At 42.8% G+C, this 16,870-nt stretch overlaps 1 protein-coding gene across 1 annotated transcript; it reads right to left on the reverse strand.

The window, feature by feature from the left end:
• Positions 1–7,900: 7,900 nt before the first annotated feature.
• Positions 7,901–16,668, reverse strand: tent5bb (terminal nucleotidyltransferase 5Bb). The gene is made up of 2 exons (XM_076755259.1): positions 16,232–16,668; positions 7,901–9,603 (listed from the first exon to the last, which is right to left on the reverse strand). Exons 1-2 carry the CDS (start codon positions 16,385–16,387, stop codon positions 8,578–8,580), a joined length of 1,182 nt encoding a protein of 393 aa, XP_076611374.1. The 5' UTR covers positions 16,388–16,668; the 3' UTR covers positions 7,901–8,577.
• Positions 16,669–16,870: the final 202 nt, after the last annotated feature.

The raw sequence follows: 16,870 nt of genomic DNA on the forward strand, positions 1-16,870 counted from the left end.
CCTCATCAGGTTCATGGATTTTTGTAAATATCTACTCATTCTGAATTTGATGTAGCAACACGTTTGAAACAAGTTTGACAGGAGCAACTAAAGACTGGGAAAGTTGTGGAACGCTCCAAAAACACCTGTTTGGAACATTCCACAGGTAAACAGGTTCACTGGTAACAGGTGGTAGTATCATGATTGGGTATGAAAGGGGCATCCTGGAAAGACTCAGTCATTCATAAGCAAGTATGGAGAGAGGTTCATCACTTTGTGAACACATGATTGTATAAAGGAGATTACATGGGCTCAGGAAAAATCCAGACTTTTTGGGGTTGTAGCTGTTGTAGAGCTATGGTGTTTACATCATGTTAATAATAAGCATTGTTTCAGAATGATGTTGGAGACCACTGACAAGTGTCCCAGTGTTCAATGAACCAGTATCTTCCCTTGTATCTGAAATCCAACTCTCTCTATTGGACAGACTGGTTTGAGACACGCTTCCAACCGTCAAATTAAATTCAATAATATCTAATAACATAAACATCACACATAAATAACAAGGGACAGAAACTCATGTGTTTGTGTTTGTGTTTGTCAAGCTGCAAATAGGTCAATCATTTAGACAGAGAGCAGTGATTATGACTCAGCTAATCTGAGTGAGTCACTGTGTGGGAGCTGACACGCAGGTAACACCTCCCCATCTCCTCTCGCATGCTTCTTCTGTTTGTCAAATGATATGAACACTGATACTAACTCATCACCATCAGCCAGGGCTGTTTGTTTTAGAACATGAGCATATCTTTAAAGAGGGAAAAACATTCTTTGTGCACACAAAGAAAAGTATCCACTCTAACAAATAGAAGTAGGCATGGCTGGAAACAGGCAGCAATTTGATCATAACACACCATTTCCCTTATGAGAAGTTTAGTGACACTTAACTGAGACCCTCACCAGTAAGCTGCTTGTTAATTAGCCTAAACTGTTCGCAAACCTTTTTATTGTCTGAATTATGCAGTTGAGGAAATAATCTCCACATTCTTCACAGCTCAGTGTGTTTTGGAGTTCAATAGTGTGGTGTTTTAGAGAATATGCTAATTCATTACTTGCTCACATGCCTGTGCCTTAAGTGTGGAGCTAAATTTGCTTATTTTAGCACAAAGACTTAAAGCAGGAGACAACAGCTGCCACTGTTTAGAGCCATTAAGATACTAGTTTAGTTCAGCACAACGGCTAGATGGAGGGGGAAATACTCAGCCTGGCTCGATCCAAGGTTCAACAAGACTTAGGTTGAAACACACTATATGGCTGATCACTGTGCTACATGGCAGCCGAATTGTTGCACAGATAGTCGGTGGTAACATCTGTGCTGTGAATTACTGGATATTAAATGTTCATCTGCAATTTTCTGTTCATCTGCATGTGATATGCTACTTAGGTTCTTAAAGTGAGCTGAAGTAGCATAACATATGTCATGGTTAAGCTGCGTTTAAATCAAAAAAAGCATAGCAAGAACAACACTTTCCATTCATATATTTTAACTATTACTTCCCCCAGCTCTCATACGTCTCTATCTGCAGGATGTCTCTCCTTTATACTTACTCTGTATTGAGAGTATGGTCAGACTGTTATTAGAGTGCTTTAACTGTGTGCTCTCCCTCATGTCTCTCCCACTCTGCTCTGTTTAGAACAGAGTAAGATATGTACTGTGTGCATATGTACTGTAACATGCCAGTGGAACATATGAGAGACTGAGCCAATGTTGAAGTTACGCCATTCGCTTAGTCACTCAGTTTCACCATTGGCTGTTGCTCTTTCAAAATGAGTTGGAGTGAACATTAGTTAATGTACCATAACAATTTTGTCACTGGACAGAGTTAGGCTAGCTGCAAGTCTTTATGCTAAGCTAGGCTAATCACTTCTTGGTTCCAGCACTATGAACAGATGTGAGAGTGCTACAATTCGAATTCTCCGCAAGAAAGTAAATGCATTATATTTTTAATATCTTTGGTGCTCATTGCACAAGTGATGTCTTGGAAGTCCAAGACATCACTTGTGCAATGAAAATTGTGAGGATCACACTGTGAGACTTTGTTTTCCATAGACTGTGAGAGTCTGTAGATGGTGCTTTTTTCATCTGTTCAGCCATGGATGTCTCATGCACAGTGAGAAGAAGCCTTCACAACCTGTCTGTATTCATTTTGTGTTGCTTCATTTCAGCTGGCCCTCAAGAGCAGTAAACCAGATTTTGTGCATATGAAAATGTCACAGTTATTACTTCAGTGTGTTTCGAGGAGCACAGTTGATTGCATATATTGTCTGTTTACCTTATGATCATCACCAGCTGGAGTTTATAGTTTCCTCTCTCTTCGTTTACGACTTTATTCCTGGCTATGGACGGACTGTAGGAATCCATCGTGGCTTTATCAATGAGTTAGGTCTCACACCTCATTTCTGACAATCTGCTGCAGCTTCACAGTTTCAAGTTTATTTGACATGTGAACAGAAGATGAGATTTACCTTTCCCCCAGGAGGTTCTGATGGAAACAGAAGCAGGCCTGTCCTTCTTCACCTGGGCAGATCAGATGTCATTCCTCCATGCTCACAGCGAGTCAAACTGAAGCCCCTGCCTTGTGGCTCATCCATCAAACCTCCCCTGCTTCCTCCTCGGCATGGAGCCTTGATGCCATTGCCTGCTGAGCTGTATTTCATAAGGCAATATCAACACTGCCAGTGAAATGTTGCTTCTCTTTGTGAGTCTTGATATACAGCTTGTAACTCTGGTAAGTCCAGTTGAGGGGAAAATGAGCCCCAGTGCTAGCAGGCAGGAGGCTCATGCAGTATGCTTAAAATAATACATTTTTCAACCTGATGTTTTACGAGTCGACTCACACATCTTATACCTCCCAAATTCCATCAGGATCCGTTGATGCAAAGGGTGTCATGTGAAATCTTACACACACACACTTACCTGCATGATTTCTTTTGGGGTTTCAGAGAGAGCATATTTCATGCTCAGGAATGCCAAGTAATGAAAGGTTGGGACATTTTATTGAAATCTGACTAATTCCAAATCAAGCAAACATCCATCCAAAGTTTTCCCATTTTTTATCCCCAGTTTGCACACTCATGGTTGTCTTGGACCAAAACAAAGCTTCTTTTTGCCCATCCTGGCTGCTGTCTGTGTATCATCTGGCTGCGATTGAAATCAGCGGACAACCAGATGTGCTGAGGCGCTTTTTTTTTCTCTCTCTTTTTTTTTTTTTTTTTTTTTGAGAGTGAGGGGGTTTGTGAGTAATATGAAGTGGACCTCATGGGGACGCATGGTATACCTGGTCTATGTGGTTTAGATTATTATATAACACTGTTATATAAGCTGTCTGAGGGAAACTGATAAACAAGGCCCACTATACAGGATTAACCATGTTGGGTGAATTGAAGGGCTGTCGGGCATGGAGGGTAATCATAGTCATTTAGGAGTAATATACAATTCTCAAGTGGACAGCTGATGTGGTCAGCAGTGAAAATGTCTTCTCTTGTGGATTTCACTTTATGAGCCAAAGTAAGCGCCTGGCAATCAAAGCCATGAGGGATCAGAGCTCCAGTCACTTTGGCCTAAGAAGATCCATATGCCACGAGCAGGGGCCAGACTTTTCCAGGTTCCCCTCTCTGTTTTCCCATGGCCCCACAGAAGAGGAGCCTCTCGCAGTGTTAAAAGGAACAGCCTTCCCTCCAATCCTCCACACCCCTTGTTAACAGTCAGTGGCCCCATTTGGTACAGTGGCCATTAATATTTATGAGAGGAGAGCTCCTCGCAGGGGCCCAAGGGTGACAAACAGTGTGACCTTTCAGTGGGCCAGTGTTTACTGTGGCTGTCAGGAAGCTGGTCGGGTAAGGGAAGAGTGCACCCCCACCCATCTTCCTCTAAAGCAAATGAAAAGCAGGCTGGTGTTTGGCCTGAGCAGATGTTGGAATTAAGCATATATTTTTTTGCTTTTCGATGAAGCCCTGACATTGACTTCAGCAGCTGTGTGGAAGCGTGTGAGATGAAATCATCCATTACAAATTAAAAAAACCCTCTGTGCCATTTCAAGACGTGACATTTCCATTCAGCAAATCTTTCCCAAAATTGTGTCGTGCGCTCACACGGTGTCTCTTTTTGTTTATAGTCTACACCCTCAGTGGTCTGGGACTCTCTCTTAAAAATACAGTTCATTATTTTCAGTCTGGGAGTGACTCAACAGAATTTGGTGCTGAGCCGTCTGTGTTCCAGCCCTTATTTGTCATGAAAACACAGACCGAGCCTTCTCTGCAGCGTCTGTGATGTTGCCTGTAAATTATAGGTTACTCACTAATTTGTTCAAATAAAGTGGTGAGAGCAGTGGATGCACATAAGAACATTTCTGTTCTGCTTGTTTTGGAAGAATAAATTCAGCTACTGAAGGAATTACACAGTGTGTGTCAGTCCTGGAAAATTATGAGTTGCTTGACTTTGTTGATTGATTCATCACTGAGCTGGCCTTTATGGGGAGTCTGGTGAGATTTCATTTCTGTCCAATTGACCTAGAATTTCAAATTACAGAATAAAAAGTTGACCTGCATTGGTTTCTCTGTAGTCTCACAGTAGAAAACTGTCATTTTATTTCCCTTTGTGACTACAGGAACTGGATTTAAAGTTCTTCCACATGTTTCACATGCTCTTGTATTAAAAAATGGAATAGACTGTACACTTAAAATGTCTTTTCATATACATTTAAGGGAGACTTAGTGAGAAAGCTTAGTGAGAAAAGATGGAATTGGAGGAATTTTCTGAAGTAAATGTACTCAAAATCTGAATTTAACAATTCATTGTTCAAATAGTAGTTGAGAAGACGATCTACCACAAGGTGCATTTAGTAGCTGGTCTGGAGTATTTGATTATATCAGTACATGTCATAGAATTCAAGATGTTCAAAATGTTGAGCAATTGCAGTATAAATTATAATCCACGTGATTTTCAGTTCCAGTGAGATTATTATCTCAGGTGCTGTTTCCAAGGTCAACCTCAGATTCTGACTGCTCAAAATCTACTGAGCACGAATCACATGGGTTTGATAATAGGAGCATCAAGCCCAAGTGAGCATGCATAGGGTGAATACATGTGCTAAGAGTTTTGTTGATACTAGATTTTTACACTTTCACATAAATGTCTTGAATTTTCGCTCTTTCTAATAGACATTGCCCAATAAATGTGTTTTTATCTCATTTTGTGGTACAGAAAAATGCACCAAAAGCCAAGGTGAATACAAAGCTTTTATTGCCCTCTGTATGGCACAGGCAGCGTCTGTGCATTTCAGGACAACAAATAAACATCACCATGGTGAAGCCTTCTCTGAATATCCACAGATCCTCCAAATAGAAATCTTGTGAGTTCCTGGGAATCGTTTGCTAACGACATGATGATGGATGGAGCAATGCCACCCAGTCCAGTAAAACAGCTTTATGAGAAAACTTTAGCACCACTTCCTTCATTCTTCAGCTGTAAAGACTGAAATTAGTTTAAATCCAATTCAATCATTCTTGAACAGAAGAATTTTATTTGTTTTTATTACATCTCAATCGCAGATTTTTGGACATGTGGTACTTTTATGGAAGTTAATTTGGATGGTGGTAGCTGACACTGGGAAAGCGTAGTTTTCACCGCTGTCTTTGATATAGAATATGTTTTTTGATTTGTTGACTTCCCCTTTAATTTCCCCCAAACTCCACCTCCCATGATAAAAAACGTCTTCCTTTAAGTATGCTCTCTGAAGTTCACTGCGTTCATGTGTGTTTGACAAGATTCAGCCACCCATGCAGCATCTCATCTGAGGACAAATTTATTTTTTCTATTACAATCTCCCCAGGCAGCCAATATACCCAGATAAGGAACCGAGAGTTGACAACAGTGAACAGTTTGTTACACTGGAGACCACTCTTGGCTCTGCGCTCATCCTGACCCTTCCCATCATCCCCCAGGAGGTATCAGTCACCGCTAAAGAAGACATACCCAAAATCTAATCAGCTGACATGCAAACCCACTGCATCCCTGAACAACATGCGCACTGTGATCGTCAGACAGAGATTACTCTTCACAGCAGACAGACACAGAACAGAGAGAAAAAATGATAACGGGACCTTTTGAGCTCCAATGGCTGTGGTGGGAGTCAAACCCTGAATGGCCCACCCACGTAGAAGAGTGGGGGGTGAGAAGGCCAAGCTGCTGAGAGCTGGTGTGCGCTGTGGAACACTATGAACCACAGTGCTTACCACGGTGTCAGATTTATCTGTGGTATTTGTCCAGGAAAAACAAAACTGTGGCCACCTTGCCTTAAATCTAAGGTGCGTGACTTAGAAAACCCTTCAGCGTGTACTTTTTATGTAAAAACAAGACTTAGCATCTGCAGCCACACTAGCCGCTCTGTGAGGCTGTACATTGGCACAGAAGGAAAAGAGCTGAATGCTAATGTTAGCATTCTACCAGCTTCACAATCTTAGTTTAGCATGCTAACATTTGCTAGTTAGCACTACCTACAGAGTACAGCTGAGGCTGATAGGAATATCATCAGCTCTGGAGGTTTTTGACAAGATGATGGCGCTAGAGGGAAAATGAAGGGATCGTTACAACTATTACAATGAATCTTGAGAAGGGCATGAATGTGCCAATTTCATGGTAAACCAACCCATAGTTGTTGAGCTTTTTCAGTCTGGGCCAAAGTGGTGGAGCAACTGACTGATATTACCATCCATAAAGCCACACAGCTAGCATGGCTAAATTGTCAGTTTCATTGAGATTAATCTTGAGCAAATTAACCCTCAGCAGCACATTTACAACTTGCTGTACTTTGTTAATTAATATTCGACATTTCCAGAGATGTTCCTCACAGCTCTCTGGTTGACTCTTGAGGTCTGGCCACCAGGCGCTGAAATCAGTGGTTTGTTAAAGATTTGACAAGCTCTGTCTCAGTTGTGACTTTAATGTGTGTTTATTCCAGTGGAACTCTCCAAGGGTGTCATATGTTTCCTTGAGTGTATCTGTAGCAGTGTGGAGACAAGTCTGACAGCTAACCCAGGGAGGGAAATTTCCCCTGTCGCATTTATATCACATCCCCTTAATCATTCTGACAGACACTTTCCTTCCAAATGAACTTCTTTAAAATCAGTGAGCACTTCCCTCAAGTGTTCCAGCATTGTGAATGCTTTCTGTCTCCGTCAAGAGCATTAGTGAGCAGGTGTGTCCCGGCTATATTTCATGCTCAACTAAATCTCAAGAAGTCATCCCCCATGCAAAAGTAATTTGGATAAAATGTCATTGCAGGAGAAATGTTGGTCTAACTGAGGATGAAATACTGAACTGTTGATTATCCAGGATATGAAGCACTGGAATGCATCATTACATTTGCTGAAAAGCCAGCAAGCCCATTTCACCACCTGGTCCTCAGCTGCCCCCTAAGAGCTCAACTCATCCAAGACAAGCAACAGCGATCTCCCCTTGCTGAAAGAGGCCAAGGAAACCCCTTGTCGGATGCACAAGTGGAAGGAAATGGCTAATGTATAGGGCTCAGGCTCAGGGGAATCCGTCTCTGGGAGCGGGGGGGGGATGCACGGTGCTTGAACAAGTAAGTGTTTGTGTCAGGCCAGTTGGTGTCTGGCTGATGGAACACAGACAACACACTGAGGAGTTTGTGTGTGATGAAGAAAGATAGTGGAAGAGAGATGCAGGGAGATCTTTCGAGACACAGAAACTGAGACAGTGAGATACAGGGAATGGAGATAGAGTTTGCATTCATGACGCACATCTCCAGACTAATTTGAGTCAACTGGAGCATAAAACAGTTTGTCCTTATCTTACTTCTAGGAACTTTGGAGAAAGTGCAAAGAAAGACCAATGTACCACATCTTTCCATTTTTGACATTTTTTAATGATTTAGAAACAAATACCCTGACCCTGGATATAGAAACGTACAGTAACCTGGATGAAAAAGTTTCAAAAGCAATTCTTACATAGCAACTACTATAAAGACATTGGTCAGTTTCAGGCACTTGGAACCACATACAGTCTTTGTTTGTCGTGCTACACAAGGAAGTATTTCTTTGGTCCTTTTTCCCTCCGAGTCAGGTCAGCTGTAACCACAGACAGAACAAAAAACAGCTTTCTGGTTTCATAACAAGTATTTACATTTCATTAAAGACCCAATACAAGTCGCCATCTGACAAGAAACAGAACTAGCAAAGTTCCTCTGTCACATATCAACCCTTCATATTTTTCCACACATGCCCACATTGGCTATGAAACAACATCGGAATAAAAAAAAAAAAGGTATAACTGTAATGGCTCGAATGAGATTTTTTTTTTTTTTTACAGCAGTATTAATCAATATAACTTAGTGGAATGGTTTTGATATAAGATTTGTCAAAAAACAAAACAAAACATACATTAGTTCCTTTTGTCCAGGATGGGCGTCAAACCAAAAAAGGCCCATTGCTACAGAGGTACCGAGCACTCAAATGAATGTTCAGCTTCCATCAATGTAAAGTAAAAAACCAAAAGCTCTCCAGACATCTAAAAGTCTTTGCTCAACTGCAAGGCAGCCACGTTTGATAAGAGCTACTGCATGTAGCCATGGGGGACTGAACTTGTGCCACATAGTAATTGCTGAAGTTGACATCTCTGACATATGGAGCAGGCTGGTAGTAGCAGGTGATGTTGGACAGGGCAGGGATAGCGTTCTGTTCGGCCATAACACGCAGCGCCAGAGCAGAAATAAGTGCCAGTGTCTGTCTGCGCTCGTGGCCCATCAGACAAACAGTGCTTTCGTCCACCACTTGCCTCAGCGTCACCAGATACTCATAGCGCTTGTGTTCTATGCCCGCAAAGTGGTTCTGCAGATACGCCTCCAGTTTCCTCTGCTGCTCGCTTATGTCAGGGAAGTCGATGAAGAAGCGCGAGCACATGTAGCGCTGCATCTGTTTCATTTGAGCCTCAGAGGAAGGCCGAAAGCCACGTACCAGCAGGTGGCAGTACTTGAGCAGCCCACCACCCCGGATCTCTTCTGGGCTGCGGGTGGCGATAGTCCTGGAGAGAAGGTGGCCCAGAGCTTCCTCAAAGTCTCCGTACATGCTCTCCCCCTGCACTGTAGGGTGGAATGTCTCAGACATGGCCGTCTCTGAGCAGCGATCAAAGAGCAGCAATGAGTCCAGAGTGATCTGAAAGGAGTCAACACTGAACTCAAACTGCCTTCTCAGGGAGTCCACAAACTTCAGTTCCACGTTCTTGCCGGTGTTGTTGGACAGCGAGATGAGGCTCCAGCGGTCTGTCTCATTGCAAACTTTGACCAGTTTCTGCACGTACGCTTCCTTCAGGGCAAGGGCTGTGATTCGGTTCCTGCAAACCCCCTCAGGCAAGAAGTCCACCAGGCAGTCCAGCACCACGTCCTTCACCAAACGGAAGGTTTTGTCGTCAGTGAGACTCAGGCCAAAAATCAGGTCCAGGTCTTTGTAGCCAAGGCCATTGTCCTGGTGAAGCACGTGGCTGGCTGCTGAGCCGTTCAGCTTGACATCACGTACCACCACGCCCCGCTCCTCCAGTCGAGCCCTGACCACCTGAAAGATATAGAGATGGAGGAAAAACTAAGTAATGGATATTCACAAAAAGATAACAATCAGAAGAGGCTGACACAGAAAAACACATGTGCAACATCTGTATACATTGTGGCTTTTAACTCTATTCTGTACACAATATCTATGACATGTCTGTCCATCCTGGGAGAGGGATCCATCTTCTGTTGCTCCTCCTGAGAATTCCTCCATTTTTTCATTGTCATTCGAACATAACATAACATGAGGGGAACAAATTCAATCTAATGACAGTACTAACAGAAGGCATTATGAGACATGAACGCTGGCTTATTTCACTGTTAAGGTTGATTTCAGTGCACTTTCCCTGATATCGTATTCATTCGGGTTGATGGCTGTACAAGGGTGGAGAAAACTAATTACAACATCACAAGTTTAGTATGAATTAAAAAAATAATAAATTGGTTTTCATACATTTATGGATGTGTATGTGCTTGCCTCTCACAAGCTGGTAGCAACACGAATACCAATGATAAATTGAAGCATTTAGTCAAACGTTTCTTGACCTCTTGAATTTTGAAGTAAAAATGTGTTTATATAAGAAACCAGTTTATACTAAAAAAAAAAAAAACGCTGCAGGGTTAACTGCAGGTAAATGCAGAGGCTACATGCAGAGTCATGGAGAGCCAGTGGCAGATTCCTGGAGCAGGCAGATTTTCAGTATCCTACTTAAAGACACTTTGTCAACAAAGTGGCTGCTTATAGGCTGTGATCTTCCACTCAGAGGATGGTGTTGTTTACCATGACCGATCCTGTTGCCTGAGTCTGACAATGCCATACATGCTATTCAGCACACCCCTAATGCTGAATGCCTGATTTAGACTTATCTCTCCATATGTGAGGCACAAGCAACATCAGCACAACAGAGATAAACGGTGGAAATGACAAGTCAGTGCGTGTCTGCTGTAAGAGGCCCTGAACTTCAAAAAAGAACAGCTCAGCCGTGAACTTTTAAACTTGTGGCCCATGATCATATTGAGAGAACATGACCATATTGCTGTCATCTAAACACTCTTTGGCAAGGAAAAACACCACCATGTTGCACTGCTGTGATGTTTGGGGAAACTGCTGAGCTCCAGACAGCTGAGATGTTTATGCTTCCTGTCTGTTGCATCACTCAAATGACACAAAGAGGAGAAAAACAGCCAAACAAGGCCAATTCTGAAGAAATCCAAAACACAGCTGTTCGGTACAAAAAAAAAAAACTTTCATTGAGCCACACTGTCCTGCCGTCTGTCAGTAAATGTAGACAGACATCTATCCACCAGGTAATCCTATAACTGTTTATTTTAGAGACTGAGATACTGACAGTATTATGTATGATCTTGGCTTCAAATAACAAATCCCTTTTTAGTGGTGCTCTACAATCTACTATCTCTACTCTCTATCTGATATTCTTATATATTTTCTTGTTGTTGTTACTGACTAAAGCCATGAAAACCACAAGAAGATTAAAGGAAGTAAGACAAGGAAGGTATTTTTTTTGATGTTGCAATGTATTTTCTCTCCTTTTGGTTTCACCTGCTGTGTTTCACAGTAACCTCTTCAGCTTCCTCATAGTCAGGAGTTCAACATTTCTCATTGGCTTTCTTTCCACAAATGCAAGACCGATTTTTATGTGTGCATTAAGGAGCAAGAAAGCAAAGGCAGCACATCACTCCGGCTTTGTATGGTGAAATCACACAAGGTTTCACAGGGCACTGGACAACACTGCAGAAGGGATTCTTTAACCATCCAGCAAGGGAAACCCACAGCAGTATTTGCTCTGACCTCACACTTAAACAGTTGGTCCAAGTTAACAGCACGCCATAACCTGCCTGTCTGGGGGTCCTGAACGGAGCATATGAGGAAACACAGCTCTGCCACCCCCACCTTCCCCGTCCTTCAGCACTCATAAAACAGGCTAGAACATTTCCCACATGACGCACGAGCACCTGGTGAGCCGAGCGGAGGGAGACACTTCCGCCGACGTTCGAGCAAAAAAGCCTTGTAAAAAGAGCCGCAAACACACCAGACGGTCTGGTGTTGACAACGCCTTGGCGACACATAACAGTCTCTCCACTTTCCTTCTCCAGTCTCAATCGTTTCCTTGAGTATTTCATTTAAACTGCGGCCTGAATGTGTTTTTATTATGGCAGTTTGAAATGACCCAGCCATTTACCAGCCCATAGTCCCCTGGACGCCAATGAGAGCTCTGGGCAGTGATTCAGATGATCCCTCTGCCAAGGAAATGGCGACGGCGAGTGAGGAGTTATGAGTCCCTGACCTTCGCATTCACTCCAAAACTAACCCAGCCAGTCAGTCGTACAGTAGCTTGGCAGGCAGTGGGGGGATGATGATGGTTTTTCCTCTGATTTGAAAAGCTTCCTTGAATTTCCAGGGCACGGGTGGTCATTTCACCTGCGTGCTTAGACCAGAGTGAGTCACGGGCTGAAACATGACGCTATTACACCACTGTGAGATGGATGTTTTCAATGAAGGAATTGTTTATCTGCTTCAAGGGTTCAAAGACTTTTTAACGTCTTCAACGCCTAAAAAAAACTTTATTGAATGCGATTTCATCCAAGGAACCCATCTGGAGAAACTTTTGTTGTATTAAATTCGTGAGCCAAGATAAAACTTGTGACAGGGAGAGGTATGGTGAGAACAGTCATCCTCCTCATATATGTGAGAGCTGCGATAGTGTTTCCTGATTTAATAGTAGAATCAAGTTATTCCCTGCATGGCTGAGTGCCCCTGTAGCCCAAGGGCCCCTAAATGACCATAACCAGGATGTTAAATTCTAACGTCACAAGCCCAAGTCCCTCAAATATACCCACTGCACCCTAAATTTTTAAATTATTCTGATTTTTCATGTTTTATTTATTCAGGTACGAGAATAATTTTACTTTTGTAAATTGTATTTCACAACAAGAACTGTTTCAAAGGAGAATGCTGAGCCATTATTGTTATCTTTATCTTTTGTTAATCCAGAGGTGGTCATATTTAAAGAATACAGATTATAAATACAGATCGTATTTGGTTTCAGTTTCATCAATGAATAATCCAGTCAAAGACATACTATCAGCACTGCACTGTTTGAGCTGAAGCCACGGACAACAAAGCACATTAAAGGAACAAAGATGAGGAAGGTATTTTTTGATGTTGCAATTTCTCTTTGGCCTCACCTGCTGTACTTTACAGTAATCCCTTCAGCTTCCTCTTTGTCAGAAATTCAGCATTTCTCATCTGCTTTCTTGAGAAGACCCATTTTAGATCCGTGCATTAAGGAGCAAGATGAAGTCTAGCGTGTTTAGCTGGGGGGAAACAGCTAAAACATCCCCGAACTGCAGAAAATTTGAACGCAAATTGTCTAATGAAAATCATCAGTCTAAACTGAATGCTCGCAGGTTACCTCCTCTAGGGAGCAATGGGGCATGTGGTGTCTTCGTGTTGCTCTTTCCCAACAATAGCCCAGTGAGGAGTTGGTTTACAGCCTGGTGGGGGCCACAGAGGAGTCAGGCGACTGGTCTTCACTTACCACAGTGATACGTTGTCAAGCCTGACCCACAAGCCCAGTGTTATTACAGGCACTAATCCAGTCTCCACATTCTGCCTCAAACCCAGGCCACTTTCTACCATCCGGGAAGGTGGAGTACTACTTCCAGTTTGGAAAAAATTAAAAGCGTAATGATTAAAGCAGAGATGGGACCTTTCTCAAACATGTACTGTAAACATAACAGTTCAGTTTATATATGACAGCCTGCAGAACTGGAATAACAGCGTCAACTCTTGGCTGGCTTAGCAAGATGATGAACAAAAACCCATCGGCACAAACCCACTCAACAAATGACAAAACTATGACACACAAGTCAGATCTCTGTGTCTACCATCATGCACATGGGGCCTCTGGAGATATAGCCTCCAAAGGGAACATTTAGGGTCACCAAATTCTCTGACTGTGGGCTGATGATCATCAACATTAAATGAAATGGAGAGCACAGAGGTGTAAGTGACAGTAAAAGCTTTCCTTCATTGCTCCCATGGCTCACTCACAACCAGACCACAAACAGATGGTATTCAAATGTGGCGCTCAGACAAACCCGCCATGAGGGGGGGGCTCCTCTGACCCTTTAGGAGTGTGATCCTTTGGTCACCTTACCCAGTATGTAGTGACACATTTGGCTCCAAAATCATTTCTATCTGCCTCAGGTAGACAGATCTGTCTGGTGGCTTAAACAAAATGACAGCAAAGGAGCAGACTGGTGGTTTCGCATGTTTTAGCCCATTTACCATGAATCACGGATACCTCACATTACTGTCAACCATTTTCCAAAACATATCATCGTGGATTAGATCTGAATGTGTTTTTCCTTCCTTCCAGGCAGCCACTGGTTTCCATTCATGCCCATATGGTATGAAAATCAACTTGCAGAGACTTGAAACCTGCTTGACATATTCCATAACAGGGAGCACAGCGTCTGCTTTTTTTTCTTTTCTTTTTTTTTTTGTTTGTCAAAATAATGGTCAGACTTTTCAAATCAGTCTATGCTAATGAAATTCACAAATGGTCAGATCTAATTTCCAAGAAATGTCCCAAAGCATCAAAAAAATTGTAGTTTTGGTCATTTGTGATCTTAGCATTAGCATAGACACCTGACAGAGCCGTCTACCTGAGACACGGAGACTGTTTCAAATGGCGGCAGCTGGCGTTATCCTAAAACTGGGTAGAATACGCACAATTAGATCTGAAAATATTCTTTTATTTTCAGTGTTTTTCACTGCTAATTCAAACTTCACCAACAAACTTGTTTTCTTGAGAATCTCCGGGTTACATACAAAAAAACAACTCTATTACTAAAATAACACGCTCACATGTTACCCATCAAACAGGACAGATACTGGAGACAGAGGGAAACCGTTGGTGCCTCTCATCAGATATTCGGTAACCCGTGGGCTTGCTTTCCAAAAGCCGCTTTTCTCAAAGCGTACTGTAGCCCGTGGAAAGAAAAAAATGCTTGGGGTCCCTGTTGTCTTCAGGACTGTAATGAAGGAAAGACATTAGTGGGGATGTTGAGTGCGGATGATTGGGGCCTCGTTGATTACAGGGGCCTTTGAAATGTTGAGTCTGCGAGGGTCTTTCTTCCCCACGATCACCACAGAAAATATGAATCACTGAAGTGAAATCTGGATTACAGGCAAAGACATTGAAATAATGTCCAGGAAAATTGCAGCTCAGGCAACTGCCTTTACATTTCATTTCGGGTAGATATACTGGAACTCGGTCATTATCTCTCGCTCATTTACACAAGAGCTGTGAAGGAGCAGAAGCATTAGTGAGCTAGTGGAAAACTGCAGTCATAGTGTTAGATCATCCTGACTCCTGTGTCAGTGCTAAGAGTATGAGTGATCAAATGACTTTTTGAGTGGAATCAGCTCTGCCACAAATCCCTACTACTGCACAAATGTGTTTCAGAAAAGCAGCAGCAATCTGTGTGTCAACACGTGGAAGACAGAAGCAAGGAGTCATTTTATCCACACCGTGAGAGCAACAAGTGGATTTCCTTTTTAGAAACATCCGCTGAAAAGCGTTGATCTGAGCATGTACATACATACATGCGATAAAATCTTATTTATGTGACAGCATGCAGAAAATTCCACCAGTGCAGAGACATAATCAGGCTGTAGACTGCTGTACATACAATCAGCTGACTATTAACAGGTTGATTATTGCAACCCTGATTCCAAAGAAGTTGGGACACAGTAAAACAAATAAAAGAGAACGGGATCATTTGCTAATCCTTGTTGATGCATACTCAGCTGAAAACAGAACAAAGAGATCTGCTTATTCTGAATTTGATGCAGCAGCATGTTTGAAACAAGTTTGGACAGCAGCAGCTAAAGACTGGGAAAGATGTGGAATGCTCCAAAAACGCCTGTTTGGAACATTCCACAGGTAAACAGGTACATTGGTGACAGGTGATAGTATCATGATTGGGTATGAAAGGGGCATCCTGGAGACGCTCAGTCGTTCACAAGCAACGATGGAGAGAGGTTCACCACTTTGTGAACGCATGATAGTATGAAGGATGTTACTACATGGGCTTCACTTTGTAAAACAGTTGTCGGTAAACATTATTTTCTGTCTTTATTTACATTTTGCACGGTATCTCAACTCATTTGGAACCAGGGTGATATCTGAAGCACAGGTTTCCACTTACTGCTAATTTACGCAACGTTGTGTGTATTGGAATGTGTGTCTTGGGGTTAGACACACATGAATTTCTTCAACCTGATCCGATCTTTGCATTATTCGGAGCTGTCTCCATTGAAATGACATGCCTGTGATGTGCATCGAAGTCACACAGTGTATGTTAAAGTGTATCTCACTCAGGAAGTACTAAAAAAAAAAGCTGGAAAAAAAAGAAGTTATGCCTGACGTAACACAGTATGTCCACCACAGCAAGTAAAACTAATGAAAGTTACATGATTACCTGAAAAAAAAAAAAAAAGTACAACTTTTATTCCCCTACTCATCATGTGCGCTCCTGGACACTTTATTTTAGAGGTGTGATAAAGACACTCAAAGACAGTGGGATGGATGTGCGAGTCTCACCTGGACGATCTGCCGGGGCTGCACGGACAGCGTGGGGAAGTTTCCGCGACCGTGGATCGGGACGCTCTCGCCCAGGATGGAGTCCAACCGCCGCACCTGATCCCAAGACAGCACGCTGACTCGCCGACTCTGCTCCGAGGCATCACCGGAGGACATGACGACCGGACTCGACGGGATGTCCACAGAGTGTGTAGGCGACAATACGATGAGCGGCAATCCCCCAGAAGACCCGGTGATGTGAGTGTGGATGAAGGTGTGGAAAACACAGACAGCGTCTCCTCTTCTGGGACAAGTTTCAGAAAGCTCCTAAATGCGATGAAGTGATGGGAAGTGTTTGTAGAGCATCGGACATGTCCACAGCAGAAAGTTCCAGTCCTCTGTCTTCCTCTCCGCCTCTCTGCTCAGATTAGAGCCTCCTCCGGACGCACAGCGGCTTTTTACCCAACTGGGATTAACAGGAGCCTCCCTATTGGCTGAGCTGAGATTTATGAACGCTGCAACATAGAGACTACAATCAGCCTCCACACACGCACATACACACACACACCGTCTTCCCATGCGTCAGATGACAGGTTCAAGGACTGTAGGAAATATGCTAATAACTAGTTAAGGGCTGTTAAAAGACACAGTTCTCTGGAG

The sequence above is a fragment of the Chaetodon auriga genome, chromosome 17 (genome assembly GCF_051107435.1).
Source record: "Chaetodon auriga isolate fChaAug3 chromosome 17, fChaAug3.hap1, whole genome shotgun sequence".
In the NCBI taxonomy this organism is placed as follows: domain Eukaryota; kingdom Metazoa; phylum Chordata; class Actinopteri; order Chaetodontiformes; family Chaetodontidae; genus Chaetodon; species Chaetodon auriga.